The sequence below is a fragment of the Eurypyga helias genome, unplaced genomic scaffold, assembly GCF_000690775.1.
Source record: "Eurypyga helias isolate BGI_N326 unplaced genomic scaffold, ASM69077v1 scaffold19232, whole genome shotgun sequence".
NCBI classification, from domain to species: Eukaryota; Metazoa; Chordata; class Aves; order Eurypygiformes; family Eurypygidae; genus Eurypyga; species Eurypyga helias.
In genome coordinates, this window is record NW_010238067.1 from 1 (window position 1) to 16,732 (window position 16,732).

A 16,732-nucleotide genomic window follows, 5' to 3' on the forward strand; every position below is an offset into this window, starting at 1 on the left:
ACTTCTGTGGGGCTCCTGCGACGAAGAGCTTCCCCTACGTGTTCCCTGTGTATAGAGCGGCACAGTTACTCCAGCGAATTCTCATAAACTTTGTGTACGTGCGTGTGTCTGTGGGTGGGTGGACAAAACACTGCGTGTTCGGATGCCATGGCTGTCGGGTCCGTATGTATGGAGATACGTACACAGCCCGAGTGCTTCTGGTTTATTCTGTTTTGTAATACTGGAGCCTTAAAATCTTGTTGGAAAAAAAAACCCAAACAAACTCGTGTTTCTTTAAACCGCAGAAAATAAAGTATTCCCTGTAAATCGTGCCATGCGGAATCCGTAAGAGCCAGCTTTGCAGTGTGTAGCTGTACCAGAGTTTGATGGCTGCGTGTTTTGTTTCTGACCTACTTGAAATAAGTATTAACGGGTAGCGCCCTGTCTTAGGTTAGATGGTAAGATAGTGCTCCAACACGACTATCCAGGGTAAATGATGCAGCCATGTTGTTTTGGTCTCTGACTCCTTGTCTGCAGAAGTTGATTAGGAAAAAAAGCGTGACATAAAGTCTGTATATAATCCGGTGTGAGGATTTGGGATTAATCTGTTACACTATCTCCAACTTTTTCCTAAGATTTAGTTTACAGATTCCTTCAGATAAGGACTGATTTTCTTTGCTTATTTTCCAACTTAGTGGAATAGCAGATGGGGCTTTTGGGAAGGGGGCCTGAGTTCTGCGAGCCAATAACTGCATTACAGTACCATATGAAAACAGTGGGGAATGCTAGGGAATTGCAACTAAAATAGTTGACAACCTTATTTCTGGGTGGTGTGGGGTTTTTTGGGTTTTTTTTTTATAAAATAGTGTTCTAACCTATGTTCCTCTGTCAGTGATAGATGATAATGAGAAAAGTTGCTCAGAAAACTGGAAATACTCAATTCACTTTTATAATATTTGTGTTTTGGTAGTGTTCCTCAACAAGCAGTTCAGCTTTTACTCTGAATATAGAGAATTTTCCACATTTGATAAGTTGACACTATTTTTAAGGCAAATTTGTAAATACTCAGACCATCAACTGATTTGTTCACTGTAGCTTTCTGTAAGAAATTGTGCATCTGCATCCATAATGCAGTAATTTCACTGTTTTTTGGAATAGTGGAGATGATCTTGCCTGCGGTGCACAGATGTGGCCTTCAGGGGAAAGGGTTAGAATTGGTCTCTGCCTTCAAGCATTCTATTAAAGGACTACCGGAGTTTAGCTGTTAATTCTGCCTATGTATGTTACCTATGAAGAACTAGATTTCATATTAGAGATGAACCCATACTGGAAATCTTGGGTTTTTTTCCCTTTCTGATCTCCCTAAAGCATATGTTTCATAATCCTGTATCACTTGCTTTAATGATGTTTTCCGTTGTGCAGCCAAGTAAGCATAAGGGTATTTTTTTTTTCTAATGTATGCTAATAATAAACCGTGTACATTACAGGGGAAGTTGCTTAATGTGAAATAAATAGTATTAAAATTACTGAGTCTTCCGTGAGCATGGAGAAAGCTTGAAAACATGTTTTCATGCTTCACGCTGTGTCTCTCTAGAAGTGTGGGATTGGCATACTTGTGAAAGAAGTGTTTAGTACTAAGTTCTTGTGTAAGGAACACTGAAATCCACGTTAATGCTTTCTTTTATGCTGAGACTATTGTAGTGTTGTGATGTTTTCATTATTTTATATACGTACATGTATATTTATTTTTTTTATTTAAACTATTTTCCATCAAAAGCAAGAAATGTGAAATATTATTTAATTTAATAAAGTTTTGTTTTCTGAACTTCTAAGAAAATGCTAGTCCCAGGCAATAGTTTACCCTTTTTTTGACATTAAAAGGACAACAAGGGAGTTTAAACCAGCCAGGATTCTGAGTTGTTACACAGAACAGGTATTATTCAGTGGTTTGCAGAGCAGTAGGACTAGCACACCTAGTTTGTTGCTAAGTGGCAGGAATTGAGACTTATGTTCTGCAGTAGTGCTTATGTGCTTGATCTGAAAATTGTAGAGGGGAATGCATGAAGGGTGGTTGTGTTTGAAAGTCTTAAGTCTAATAGTGCATTCCTTGCAGCGTACTTCACTTGAAAGCAAAGTGCTAGCCCATTTCGTACAGCTTGTGAACTGAAGATCTACTATGGTTGTGTTTGAAGTCTAATAGTGCATTCCTTACAGCGTACTTCACTTGAAAGCAAAGGGCTAGCCCATTTCATACAGCTTGTGAACTGAAGATCTACTCAGGTGATTGCTAAGTAAGAGATTGTCAAAAGCTCTTTGGGTAATTTTAAGTGGAAGTTGGATACTAAGAACCTTCTGCAAAATCTTGCTCTCTTTTTCTCTGATAGTTCAGCCTTCTTGTCCCAAAGAAGAAAGAAATTGTCACTTTGATTTTTGTAGTGTTCAGCACTCAAAACAGCTGGTACGGTTCTAGGTACGAATGAACTTAGTCTTTCCCTGACAAAATAATTCATCCCTCCAGTGCCCAAAGGTGATGCTGTAGAGCAGTCTGAAGTGAACCAAATCTCTCCGGTATAGCCTTTCTTGCGAAACTGGTTAGTTGCAGTAGCGTCTGATTGCATCTTGCCACCTTATATCACTTGCATTTGAAATGCCGAAGTAGGCATTTGAATTACAGTATCCTTCAGGTCCTGTGCAGCCTACTACAATAGGTTGTCCTGTTACCAGCTTCATCAATGAATGTACTTGAGGTGCCGCCATGCTTGGTCTTTTTAATGAAGAGATTTTCGAGGTGCAAGATCTGACACTTGAATAATTGAATTTAACTTGAATACTTTTCTAATGATGCCCCCATCCCCTTCACACACATCCCACCCATGCCACCACCCCCAGTTTTGCAGTACTATTCAGTGTAATTTTGGTGTGTTTGCCTAGAATTTATTAAGCATTAAGCAAATAAACCACAATAATGTCTTCACACTACTGTTAGAAACTGCTGGGGATGCCGTATACCGTTTAAATGTCCAACTGTGCAAGAGGGGAGCAAATGCAGGTTGCTGTGATTTCTTTAGCTGAAAGGGTTCATTCACTTTGAAGAATGAGTTTTTACAGGGTAAGGGCCTTTAAAGAAGTTGTGATATATAGCACTAAGCTAGGAATTCAGGATCTTGTAAGGTTCTGTAACATCCAGAATTATTTCTTGTTGGTGTGTGACATGGGCTCTGACTTAAAAGTAGAGACTGCAAACTGATATCCAGAAAATGAAATATTTAAATACCAAGGAAATTCTGGCAGATGAGTTATTGATACTGCTGTTTAGAGGCCTGTCTAAAATGTTCCTGTCACTTCTGATGTAGTCTAAGAGCAAAAGACAGGCTATGGAATTTCACCATAACACTCACCCTTTTTTTTTTTTTTCCCCCCCTGAGTTATGAAGTAGAGGAGGAGAAATTCGTATTATCTTTCAATCTAAGTAATCATACTTTGATTTTGTTTAATTGGTTTCCCAAAATATGAGTGCTTTAAAAGTACTGATAAAAGTACTCTCCCCAGACTTTTGGTTCATAATGTCTGGTTTATTTTCTTGGAAGCTGTGAAACAAGTTGAAAAAGATGTTCACCATATTTCCTGTGACTTAAGTAATACTATTTAATAATCTTGTTACAGAGGAATCTCACAATCTCTCCTACTTTTCTCCTGAAAAGTATGGTATGCAAAATATGAAACATATTCTAGCTCTGCGATGCATTTAGTGAAAATTCAAAACATGTTTGCGAGCTGGAGCCTCGTTCTGGACAGAATATCTGGATTTGGATTTCTAGTTTATTTGAAAGCTTCTATACTTGTTCTGCACTGAATTTTTTACCTCTAGCTTAAGCTATTATCTTATTGGTTTGAGACTGTTACTGAATATCAAGATTGAAATACTCCTCTTGCATTGTGACTGACAAAGTAATGCCCGATCTTTTCTTTTGAAGGTTTCCGTGTCTGACCTTCTTTCTCCGTGGGCATCTGCGAGCTGCTTGGGCTGTTCTGCACTTGCCTCCTGCCCGTGTGCTAAGTGCTCTGAAGCGATGATGGGCCTAGAATTTTTCCTCAGTAGCTAAGCAGAGGTCTCTGTAGCAAAAACTCTTCCATATATGTGTCATTTAATTTAGATATATAGTAAAAGTCTGAAAAACAGTTATTTGTACTGAAACACCACCCCAACACTAGTCTCTATAGTTTTGCCTCAATAATTAATAGACAGAGTAATTTTCTTCACTTCTTATGTGCATTCGTGACAGGTATTTTGTCAGGGATTGTTGGTAGAGAGTAGGAAGCAGCCTAAGCTATTTACAGAAAGTTGCAGTGTGTTTGAACTTTTTGTTCTTTTCCCTAAGATGGTGATTAAGGTAAGCATTACCAAGAAGGTCAAGTTGTGGTAGGAAAGAGAGTAGTCTCATAATTAGACTGAGTATAAAAATAAAGGGCTGGATGCTGGTAATGATTGTGAACTTGAGGTGTGAGTTGACTGAGGGTGAAATTCATTGTTGTGATAACTTACTTCTGATGCAGAACTGCTACAGAGTTTGCTTTCCTTAGCTGTGTAAGGGAAGCTTGTGAGACATGATCTTCTGAAGTCTTTTAAAGAGACTATCCTGCATACCTGTATGGTTTACCCGAAGTCTTATTCCTTTTTAAAGTCTTTTTTAATTCTCTTTAGATTTGGTTGCCTATATACATGGGTAGGAGAGAAAGTCTTTGCACAAGATGGTAACTCTGTGGTCATTATGTGTAACTGGAGCTATCCACATAAATACAGCTGTCTGTGCCGTTCTGTTAACGTTTCCTATCCGAAGGGTGCTGGTGAGGCTTAAGGCTAGGATCCACCAAATTGCTTGAGTCAGTTTCTTTTTCTTTTTTTTTTCCCTAGTCATAAATTGCACTTTTTAACAGAACTGTTTGTTTATTTATTTATTAGACATTGAGCAGTAAATGGTTTGTGATAGGAACCACCACCTGAGGGAAATTTAGTTACTATCTTTTTGCTTTGTAGGCTAGTGGATGCTGGTATCTGTGCACGTACAAGATGGACAGGCAAGGACACAATGCACATCAGTCATAGGCTGTGGTTATGTAACCTGCTGATGGAGGGGAGGAGGGAAGGCCAAACAGCTGCATCTGACCAAAAATAGAGGGTCTGTGAGAAGAACCTTGTGACTTCGAGGTAACTTGGAGATATACTGAGGAAGAACCAAAGGAAGAGGTCTAAGAAATCAAATCTGGAATCAGTGGATTCAGGGTTTCCTGTCCATTAAAAGTAACAGATTAGGATGTTAATCCTGGGAGGCTGGGGGATGTTGGAATATGTTGTGGTTTTTCATAGTATGCTGGCTAAATGAAGCCTTGCCTATTTGGATAAAGCTTGATGAGGACAAGACCATTTGGGAAAATACCAAACTCTTGTGTGCTGTTGCGAGGCAGTTGTAGTTGCACCTGATCTAATTTCAGAACTTTCACGGTTTGGCACATGGTTCTTGGCTCACTACATAGTGTACTGAGAATCGAGTCACTATGTAGTGCAGGGGTTTGACAAAGATCCCTAGGTGGACAAAATGTCACTTTGTGTGAATTCACAGTAGCACCTCACCCTCTGGCCCCTTCCCTCCCATCTGAATTATGGGTCCAGTGCAAACAAAAACAAATACTGCAAGCTGCAATGTGGGAGATGGGCAAGGTACAAAAGCATTTGTACTAATGCTTTTATCTTAACGTATTTCTGAAAATTAGAAATAAGCTCTTTTTACTTTAAATAAAGTAGCTCCTGCTCTAAAACGTGACAGTCCTTTTCCTTTTGTTTGTGTAGTATAACTGCAAGCAGTTTACCATATCGCACCCGAAGAGTAGCCAAATAAGTAATGTTGCTGTGAATGAGGGAGCAATGAGAGTAGATCAGGCCCGGGTCAATAGGGAGCAGCAGTTTGGCTGTTCACAGCAATAACGTAAATACGGGAGTTGTTGCCTAAAGCTGCTCTAGTAGGCCAGGGAAGCACGAGGAGCAGACTTGGCAGTAAGCCCAGCCTGTAAAACAACATCCAAGTCCTTGCATTTGTCCAGGCATGCCATGTGGGGTTCGAATGACAGCGGAATTTGAGTGAAGTGATCAGTAAGGCTAACTAAAATTGCAAGGCAGGAGCAAGCTTATTAACAAGCTACCTTTCTCTTCTACCTTCAGTGCTCCCATCTGTGAGTATTCTTGTGAATGTATGAGCTCAACTGAACAAAATAAAAATGATGAAACTGTTCAAAGTCATTATGGGAAGATCAGTTTAAATCTGAAGAACTGCAGAACTGGTAGATAAACAGACTGCTGGGCTCTGTTGCGGCCTGCAGATCGCAGGAGTTAACTGAACAGCTGAACTTAATCATTTACCTGGCTCTTCTGATTAAATGTCTACGTGGCACTGAATGCTTATGGCTACTTCTCAAAGGTCGATAGGTATGATGGAAGGTACTTTTGTCGGTTTTCGGTGGGAAGCTAGTCCTTGTTTTTATGTACATGGGGAAGGAGAGAAGAATCAGCTCTGGGTATCTGACTACAAACCCATGATACTTCAGCAATACATTGATGAAAATAGAAATCTGGGCTTGGTTTAGTTTTGTGTTGTATTTTTTTTTTAAAGCAGCAACAAAACCTCCTTTGAGACTGCATAAAATACATTTGTAGGTACTTAGAGTTAACTTATTACTCCCAGAAATGTAGAACCATATTCTTCATATTAATATTTAGATAAATAGCAATTACTTGTCTGTAAAATGCAGTCTGAGAGACCATTTTTTTTAAACTATCACTTCTAAAAAAGAGAAATTTTTTTAATACAGCAAAGTATTGCTGGTTGGAGTTGGATTTTTCTGTGCCTTTTTAACAGGTTGGTGGAGAGGGTTATTTTTGAAATCTTGTAAATATTCCTCTTTACCTAAGATCCTTTCAAACAGAGATCTTTCCATTTTCTTCTGTATGAGGTTATTCAAGATTGCAGGAGGCAAATACCTTTGAATTTACTGCTTAATGAGAATGGTCATGTTTTAGTGGCTGCTAATTTTGATTTAGGAACAGATTCTATGAGAAATGTGGGTTGTGGGGTTTTTTTTATTATTATTCCCAGATTTTTTTAATGGTTTTGGTAAATAGAAAAAATGGGAAGACCACTTAAACATAAATTCAGTGATAAGCAGCATTTGTATTGTGCTGGAGAGGGAGTGCGAGTATAACTGATTGTAGTTGAGATGGGGTGCAAACTGTTACCTTCTAACTCAACTTGTTTTACAGAGTAACCCTTTGTATTTTCATACCCGAAATGAAAACACACTCTAAAACCAGAATGAGGAGCTGGTAACACATTCAGGGTGCATTTATTAACCGTTAGTGACAATGGTTCACTGCTTTTGATGGCTGCATAATGGGCAGCGATAACGTCTGCAGTGGTTTATAGCTACTCGTGTATCTTAGATGCTTTCTAGTAGTTGTTCTCTAAATCAAGGAAACAAAGGAGGTGGAGTAACTGTATGATTACAAAAGGCTTTAACGGTGTCATTTGGGATAACTATGCCAGTGACAAGGCCACTAGAGAATATGTGGTTTAGTCCAAAGAACCATTAAGAAAATCTGTCAGCATTTTCTGTTTTTCATAGCTGCTTTAAATTACGTCAGAGTCTTTGTATTCATCAGTGTAATTTGTCAAATTTAGGCTTTTGAGAGCAAATGTTACTGTCTCATTGCCTAGCTTTTTTGTTGGGGGCGGGAGGTTAGGCTAACTGCCTATAGTATGTGGTGAAACCTCCACTCCTGCTGGAATAAACATAAGCTATTTAGGACTCTACAGCGAGATTCAGAGTTTCAGGGCTTGCACGTGGCAGAGTCGTGAGGCATGCTACCATGGTCTCCCTTCTACTGCGGGGGTCATTCTGAAAGTTGCTGATAACATGGCATTCATGCTCTGCTTTCTCATTTGGCTTTGGTTCCTGTTTCTGCCTGGTATGCTTACTGAGTCAATCTTAGCAAAGTGAATTCAAGGTGTTTCTGTCTCTATGTTCATGTGAGCAGCTGGGAAAACAGGAAAGTTTCAGATTATCATTCTGGCTCGTTTCAGCCCTTTGATGTAGAGAGGCTTTGAGTTTCATGCACCTGAAGTCTACATTAAAGCTGTACTATAAAACATATTGGTGAAAAGCTGTAATATTCATGATTTGAAATACAGAGTTAACTACATGGTAGGATTGCCTGCTGAGGAATGGTTTGCCCTCTGTCATGTTGTAGGATGGCTGCAGAAGTACAATGCAGTTTTGCTGAAGTGTGAAGAGTTCCCAAACTAGTAGGTTCAGATACTGTCAATACCAGTTCTCAGCCTCTGTGTCATGCTCTGTTTGATAGAGAAACATGCTCCCATTTCGGTTTCCCCTCCTCTTACTTACCTTTACCCACTAAAACTTCTTGCCTTGGCTTATTGCATTGTTCTTCAACTAGTTTTTGCAAAGACCCTGGCCTATGTCACCATACCCTTCTATAAACCAAAATACCCATTTTATTGCATGCTCCTGTCTTGTTTTGTTTGCTATGGCCCTGCTTATACATTCTGATCTTAGAAACTTGGGTTCAGCTCAGTGCTTGTTTCAGGACTGGAGCAGACTATGGGCTTGGAAGTGTCTGTACAGAGCAGAATGTTGCTGTCAGCCAGCTTGTTGGTGTTTAGATCAGTGGTAAAGGCATCAATGTAGGTAGTTATGGGAGGATTTCAGTTTATAGGTACAGCATGAACCAGAATGTTGAATAACTGGAGAGCCTTTTATGGAATCATTTGGTTTTGCCCCCATGAAAGAAGAGTTAGGTTATAGATAATAAATTGGCCTGCAATACCAATAATTTAGAGAAACCTTTGGCTGGCAACTACAGCACGTAATTTCCTTATTCTCTTCAAACAGTATTTGCCTGAAGTCCTCACTTATTGTTAGGATCTGTGTTCTTCCTCTGGGTCGGGCACAACACACCAGTTTTGGAGTGCTCAGCCTGCTTTCTGTACCCATACCTACACATCCCAGATGCTCTGGGATAGCAGGGCTGCAGCCTTTCACCAATTCTAACTACTGATCATATAGAATAAAGTACTTCATCTTCAGAACAGCAGTGACAAATAGGCTGTTGATATTATGTTAGTAACTGCCACACGGATGTGTGGTGTCATTTGAAGAATCTTCCCAAGGGCCATAGTGTATTTCCTAATATCTCTGGGCTACGGGGCTGTGTTAAGCTGACTTTCTGTATAACACTGAATGACAAGTGAGGCTTCATCAAACTAGAGGTCAACAGCTTCCATTTTGTCTACAAGGGTATCATGCAGCGAAATACTGTGCCCCCTTGAATGACTTACCCACAGAGAAAAGAAGGAAGCAGAAAGAAGCCTGTAGAACTTGGATTTTTAAAGCAAAAAGTAAATCTTTCTCTTTTTTAACCTGATACAAATAATCAGGTTAATAATACGAACACTGAACCATGAGCTCTCTGAAGTGTTCATTTAAAGCCATTCTTCATAATCAACCAGAAATACCAGGAGAGCTGGGAAAGGCACAGGTATAAACACTGCCTAGCACTTCCGGTTTCTGTCTTCTGTTCTTCTAACTGAACTTAGAATGACTCGTTCTTGTTGAACCCAACAGTTACAAGCTGGATTCTTTACCTGCTTTGCTTTGCACATCACTTTTTATCAAAGTATCTCAAAGCACTCTGCTGCAAAAGATTAAGACAACTTCTGGTTTGTTTTGTTGTTTTTTTTTTAAAAAAAAAAAGGGAAGTTCCTCAACTGAAATGAACTTCATTTGCTCCATACACAACTTTCTGAAATGTGCTTATGGATTAAGCAGACACACTTGATTTTCATGTTTGTTTATCTGTTTTTCTTACACACTGAATAACATTTCATGCCTGTTATTTCCCTATTTGGAACTTAATTATGTTACTTGAGAGTAAAGCTGGATGTACACTTAAGACAGCCATTGTAGTTTAAATGCATACCGGGCTATGGCAAGGGTTTAGTTGCATGTTACGTTTTTATTTGATAGTGAAAACACCCTCAGTTCCTGTCCTGCTTCCTTATTTCTCCCCATGTCCTAAAGCTTGCCATCCTGTCACTTGTGTGTATATATACACAGGTGTTTATGTTGGTGCACTGCAAATCTGATTGCCAAAATCATCTGGGCTAAAAATACCTCTCTTCTCATCTCTCCTCCCCCTTTGGTGTGAGTGTGTGTGGGAGGGTAGTTGCTGCTGAAAAAACTGTAATATGTAGTTACACCCCGAGAGCCAGTATATTCTTATTTTATTCAATGCCAGTTGTAAACATTTGAGATGTATTATTCTCTTGCTTAAGCTAGTGCAGCTTCGTTATTCTTCTGCATTTATACTGAGGATAATGAATTCTCATCTAGACTAGAACTGGCAAGCTCCCACTGCTGAGAAGATTGGGTTTTTTGTACATTTCCACTATTCCTGATTAACGCAAGAAAACCAGTGAAATTCTGATGGGCACGACAGAGCTGCCTTTAGTGTACATGACTGACAGAAGTAAAATCTATTCTTATCCTTTTTGAGTAATCTGATATGACCATGAAACAGAGCACAAAATCACTGAAGAGGGAGAACTGCTTCATTAAATGACATTTGTTTTAAATCAGCCTTTTCTGAAGGCTTAAACTTGCACTACTGGTTTTGTGTGTTGCTAAACTTGGTTTTCACAATTTACACTTTTTTAGTACTGTACTTGGTGGCTTACCAGTCAGTTGTACTCCTCCTAAACTAGTGCATTGCTGTGTTTTTTAGGGGGTTTGGGTTGTGTTTTTGAAGTTGATGTTTAAGGTGGTAGGAAGTGTGTCTGGAGAACTTTACAGGTTGTAATGGAAAACTGGAATTAAAATATCCAGTTATAGAGCTTTACTGTGGTAGTGGACCAATGACAGTTCTGATTCTCTTTTTAAGTGCACGAAGGCAGACTGACTATTGGGTATTTTGGGTTCTTTGTGAAGATTAAGGACTCTTCTTTCATCCCAAGAAATAGATGAACTGCTGCAAATCAGTAGGATAATGACATCAAGAAATGGAACCACATACGCTTTTTGTTCTCGTTTACAGACATTTCTGTGGCATTCTTTATAATACCATCGTGTTCAGAAAGAGATAATGGCAACTGTCTTAACAGAACTGAAAAACAGAAGAGGTGGTTGTTTAAAGTTTGAGAGTGGAGACAGATTCGACGACTTGCCGGAGGACGGGCATGATGTCTGTGGCAATGCTCAAGTCTTTCCTCATGCTATTTAAAGGACTTGATTACTGATCCTGTTTTCACAGTAGTATTTTTCTAAGACCTAGATCGTGTTGCGCCTTATGAGTACCTTATAACAACTCCTACTGTCTGAACCTGTTTGTCTGTGAGCTTACAAACCTGGAATAATGAAGTGGTTTGGATAATTTTGGCACAGGGCTTGTGTTCAGACATTTGATAGTTATTGACCTTCCTTCTGTGGAGAAATCTGGCTCACTGCACAGCTGCACATACGCATGTGCCAGGACATCGCTGAGGAGTGAACAACTGGTGGGCAAGCATTACTGGCCCTGAATATGCAGTCTGATAGGGCAGATAGCAAGCAAAATGTACTTCAGGAGCAGTTGTTCTGGATATTATGTATTTATATTCCCCAGTTAGCTTACGTTGAGTTGTAGTTAGCAGCTTAGTGAGGGATGAGCCAGCATTGTTTTAATACTGAAGAGGAGCTTCTGTAAACTAGTCTGCTTCCAGACTGTAGCAAATGTACATTCAAAAGGACAGACCTTCTGGTTCTCATTGATAGAGGATGACACAGACGCCTGATGTAAGATTGCAATGCAAGTCTGCAGCTTTATATAGCTTCTATACACCGTGTGAATGTAGGGCATCTGCTAACTTTTGTGATCCCTCAGTAGCAAACCTGATCTTGGCATGGTGGGGAACAAGGCTTCGTTCGCTACATTTCTAAAGACTCAGTTTCTCTGGGCTTGGTAGCGTTAAGTCTTAATGAGTTACAACAAAGCTGAGTTTCTTTCTGTGCTGGTTATCCAGAAGACCTCCTCATTTGGTCGTAAAACAAAATTTGTTTGACGCTGTTTTGTTCTTAGCAAACACTGACAACTTGTTTTGTTTCCCTGTCTCCTTTTAAATGCTTACTGGAACAAATAAACTATTAATACTACTTCTAAAACTGAAGCTAAACTTATTGGCCCATGATTCTTCAGTACTTTAACCTTTTATTTAGTTGAGTTTTCTTTACTCTGCATTGCTGCTAACCTGTAAGCAATTTAGTCAGTTGACTTTATGGGGGGGGGGGGAAAAGGCATTTAACACACCTGCCTTCTCAGGGTCATGGTGGGCTTTTGATGTGTATGGCACTGCTTCTGTTGGTCTTTGTGTTTTCCTGTGTTTGTCCTATCTAGCATCTTGCCCCCGCATGCTTGTGGTAGTTTTTATGCTCTACCTTAGTAATCTGACCTATTTTCTGTGTCTTGGATGCTTCCTGCTCATATTTTACGGTCAGTGAAGGCCTCAAGACTTGGCCAACTGCACTCCTTTCCTCGCCCAATAGGACTGTTGGGTTTGTAATAGGTCTCCAGTTAAATAACCAGATTTCCATAACTCCGTGTTTTGCCTTGGGCTTCTCCATAACTCTTTCTCGCCTTGCACTTGCCTATTGTGAGACTTCCCCTGAGTTTGCTTACCCTCTGCTTTCTTGAAGCCCTGTATTGGACTTTTTTTTTGTTTGTTTGTTGTTTGTAAAGGTCTTAGTAGTTAGTGTTGTCCTTTGTATGAGCGACTGACAGGTTATTTTAACATGTAACATAAGGGGGAGGTTTGTGTGTGCAAACTAAAATAAATCTGCCAGTTCACTGATTGTGTCTGAAAATGGTTTGGGTGATTCAGACTTCAAAATACATTGTTTCCCCAGCCTTAAGCATGCTTTTGGGACTTGGTGTTCATTAGCTGCATAGTTCTCACTCTAGGTTCCTAGCTTCTTGTTTGAGTGTGTGTACGCTGCTGGAGAGGGGTAGTGGGAGACCATGGTGCCAAACTCACTACAAGTCTACGTGGGTCAGAGTGCTCTGCTGCCTTCTCCAGCTCTTCCCAGCTGGTCGTTGAGGAGTCTGTACTAGGCTGATCTCTACCTCAGCTCCATGAAGCTTAAATTTTGAGTGTAAATCTGCTTTTCATAAATCCCAGTGACATTGAAAGTGGACAAATTGTCTGAAATATTTTAAGACTTTCTGGTTATTGCTGCAAGAGAAATAAGGCTTTTTGCACTGGTGAGAGTTTTAGCACACTGTGCTGCTACTGCTCCTACAGCTGTTCTAATACTGAGTTAGGAAACAGGCATCTGTGATCTTGCACATGAAAATATTGATAGAGGTGGAAAACCTGTAACTAACTACTGTCTGCATTTCATGTGTTGTGACAGGGAAGAGCAAAAAAGATCCCCAATTTTACATTTTAAAAAAACACATTTGTTATCATAGTGAACAATGTAGTCAGTTTGCGTTAGTTTTGCATGATATGCAAAATAGTCCTTCCTGAGGATCCTGATCCTTTTGATGTATGGGTATTTAGAAATTAACCTAAACTGATTTTTTTTTTTGGTGCTCTTAAGATGTATAATAGTAGCTAATGATATAATTTTACAATACAGATAATTGTTATATATGACGGTTATATAAGATCACACAGTGCTTATAAAACTACTTAGTACTAGTTTTAAATGTAATTTTATGCCTCCTTTAATAGATAGATTACTAATAGAGCTGCTCCCTGCCCATGAACTTTCAGCTTTTTTTTTTTTAAGTCTGAGGAACATAGTCCGTTCCTTGGTAACAGTACGCTGTATCTCCATTTCAAAATGCTTCCTTGTTGTCTCTGAGGAGATGCTGTTTTGTTTTGTTTCTGTTTTAGTTAATTTGAAGCTGATTGCTATTAGTGAAACTGATCATAGAATGACTTCATTAACATACTAATTTTTTTCATCACGGAAAGGCCTAAAATACATGGCTTCCTGTCTGGATATTTTAGCTGATTGGGTGAGACGAGTTTTATTTAAAAACAAGCATACTCAGGACAAAAACCCTGGAGGAAAAAAGACCTAATACCCAGAGATGCAATTAATGTCACATAGTCTGGATTTATGGAAAATATTTTTATGAACATGATGTTTCCTGATCACATTTCACACAGGAGCGTTTTAGTTTGCAGAAACGTTTCTGCTTCTGCATCATATTCCCCTATTACTGAAAAAAATACTTAAACCCCCACAAAAACTAGAAACTATATAATTTTAATGGTTATGTTAAAGTTTAGCGATGTGTCAAAGGCTCTCAGAGTGATTTGGCATTAAAACAAATTACTGAGGTTGTAGAGACAATATTGTTAACAGATTTTGAGACTAGTTTCAGTGTCTAGTGGTGATAGTTCAAGTACATTTAATTTCATTTCCTAGCAGATGATAACTAGTGAACTGCCTGAAGTCTCCTGCATGTTTACTTTCTATAGTTACAGAGGGAATGATCTGTTTTACAGGGAGAAAGAAACAAGAGTGGAAGCGTAGTGGGTACAAAACAAGAAAAAAGCTGTTTTCTACTCTTGTTCAGACAAATGTCTCATTCCAGCAGTTAAATCAGTATCAAGAAGTGGGGCAAGAAAATCTGCTTCAGTTCTGTGAGACAAAGCTGCTGGTCTTGTTAAGTAGACTTGCACTCCCTCTCAATTACTTGCTTTTCTTTGGAATATTTCCTGTGTTTTGGATAAGTTAGCACGATCTGAGAATGTATTGTTCAGCATAAAAAAGGCAAAACAACTTGTGCTCAAACTTTGTGAGACTGCACTGGGAAAATGCTGTGCTGTGGGATGGGTACTTGGGAGTTTTCTAGGCAACCAAAAAAGATCTTTGGAATAAGGTTCTTCATGATGTTCTCTGTTAAGCCTCTTTTTGATTGTATGGTTTTCGTTGTTTATAATCTTCGCTGAGGTTTGAGTCGCTGTAAGATGCTTTCTGGTGTGAAAGGAGTTAAATATTATGTATGCGATATTCTGGTGCTTCTAAGTATTGACTAGGGGGCTTGCGGAAAGTATCATAGTTGTATTTATGTCAAAAAGATTATTTTTTAATGCATTATGATTAAAAATGTTTGATTATGAATGGAGTGTAGCTATGAAAGAGAGCTTGAGTGTTCTAGTTTTCATCCTTTCAAGATTTTAAAGCCACTTTCTGCGTGTATTATATTTTCAACCACTGAAGATGTGCATAGGCTGTGGAATCTGGTTGAAAACAAGATTTATGACAGAAAACTATGCTGTAGTCATATTTAGCTGTAGTATGACTGGGGAAAATTTAAAATTACGAATGAGCTTTATTTTATGTGGCTGGTGTAATGGGAAATGTGTAGGATGCTGAAAACGGGCCATACCTGGGAAGAAAAGGATTTTATGGCGTTCTCAAAAGTACTGCATTGTGACTCTGTTCCTCTCTTTTAAATTTTGTTTTCAGATCTTGAGTCAGATGACTGTGCGTCCATATACATCTTCAACGTAGACCAGCCGTCATCCTCTGTGAACCAGCCCATTTGCATTCCTCGCCATGGATTGCAGTCTCACTCCTCTCCTCTGTCACCACCAACAAGACTTCAGGGTCACAAGAGCTATGAAGGAACTTGTGAGGTTCCAGAACCCAAATACAGCCCCCTAGGAGGACCCAAACCCTTTGAGTGCCCTAGTATTCAAATCACATCTATTTCACCCAACTGTCATCAAGGAATTGAAGCCAACGAAGATGAATTGCACACAAATGGCACAGAAAATGAATATATGGAAAGGCCTTCTCGGGACCATCTCTATCTTCCTCTTGAGCCATCGTATAGGGAGTCATCCCTTAGTCCAAGCCCTGCTAGCAGCATTTCATCCAGAAGTTGGTTTTCGGATGCTTCCTCTTGTGAATCCATTTCTCACGTTTATGATGATGTAGACTCAGAGCTAAATGAAGCAGCGGCTCGATTTACCCTTGGCTCTCCTTTGGCATCTCCTGGTGGTTCTCCGAGAGGCCCCAGTGATGAATCTTGGCAGCAGCCTTACGGATTTGGGCATGCCTTGTCACCTAGACAGTCTCCCTGTCATTCTCCTAGAACTAGTATTACAGACGAAAATTGGCTAAGCCCCAGACCAACATCAAGACCCTCATCAAGACCTACGTCCCCCTGTGGGAAACGCCGACACTCCAGTGCTGAGATTTGCTATGCTGGTTCTCTCTCTCCTCACCATTCTCCAACTCCGTCACCTGGCCATTCTCCCAGAGGAAGCATAACAGAAGACACGTGGCTAAACACTTCCATCCATAACGTACAAGGCCTCAATTCTGGCCTCTCACCATTTCAGTGTTGTACAGAGACTGATATTCCTCTAAAAACACGAAAGACCTCCGAGGATCAGACTGCCACTTTATCTGGAAAAATAGATGTCTGTCCTGAAGAACAGGGTAACTTGTCGCCATCCCTTGAAACTGCAGTAGATGACTGCTCTGGATCGCAGCACACCTTGAAAAAAGATTTGCCCGGAGACCAATTTCTTTCTGTTCCTTCGCACTTTACTTGGAACAAACCAAAGCCTGGTCATACTCCTATATTTCGGTAAGTGATCAGAAAGTCCTTCAGAAGGCTTCCCTC

General features: G+C 39.7%; 1 protein-coding gene across 1 annotated transcript in view; it reads left to right on the forward strand.

Moving 5' to 3' along the window:
• Window positions 1-15,564: 15,564 nt before the first annotated feature.
• The window catches only part of LOC104504159 (nuclear factor of activated T-cells, cytoplasmic 3-like), a gene marked incomplete at its 5' end in the record, with an annotated part of 52,263 nt that continues 51,095 nt past the window's right edge, over window positions 15,565-16,732 (forward strand). Inside the window, 1 exon segment of the mRNA XM_010147726.1 lies at window positions 15,565-16,696. Within this exon segment, the coding sequence (XP_010146028.1) occupies window positions 15,565-16,696 (1,132 nt within the window).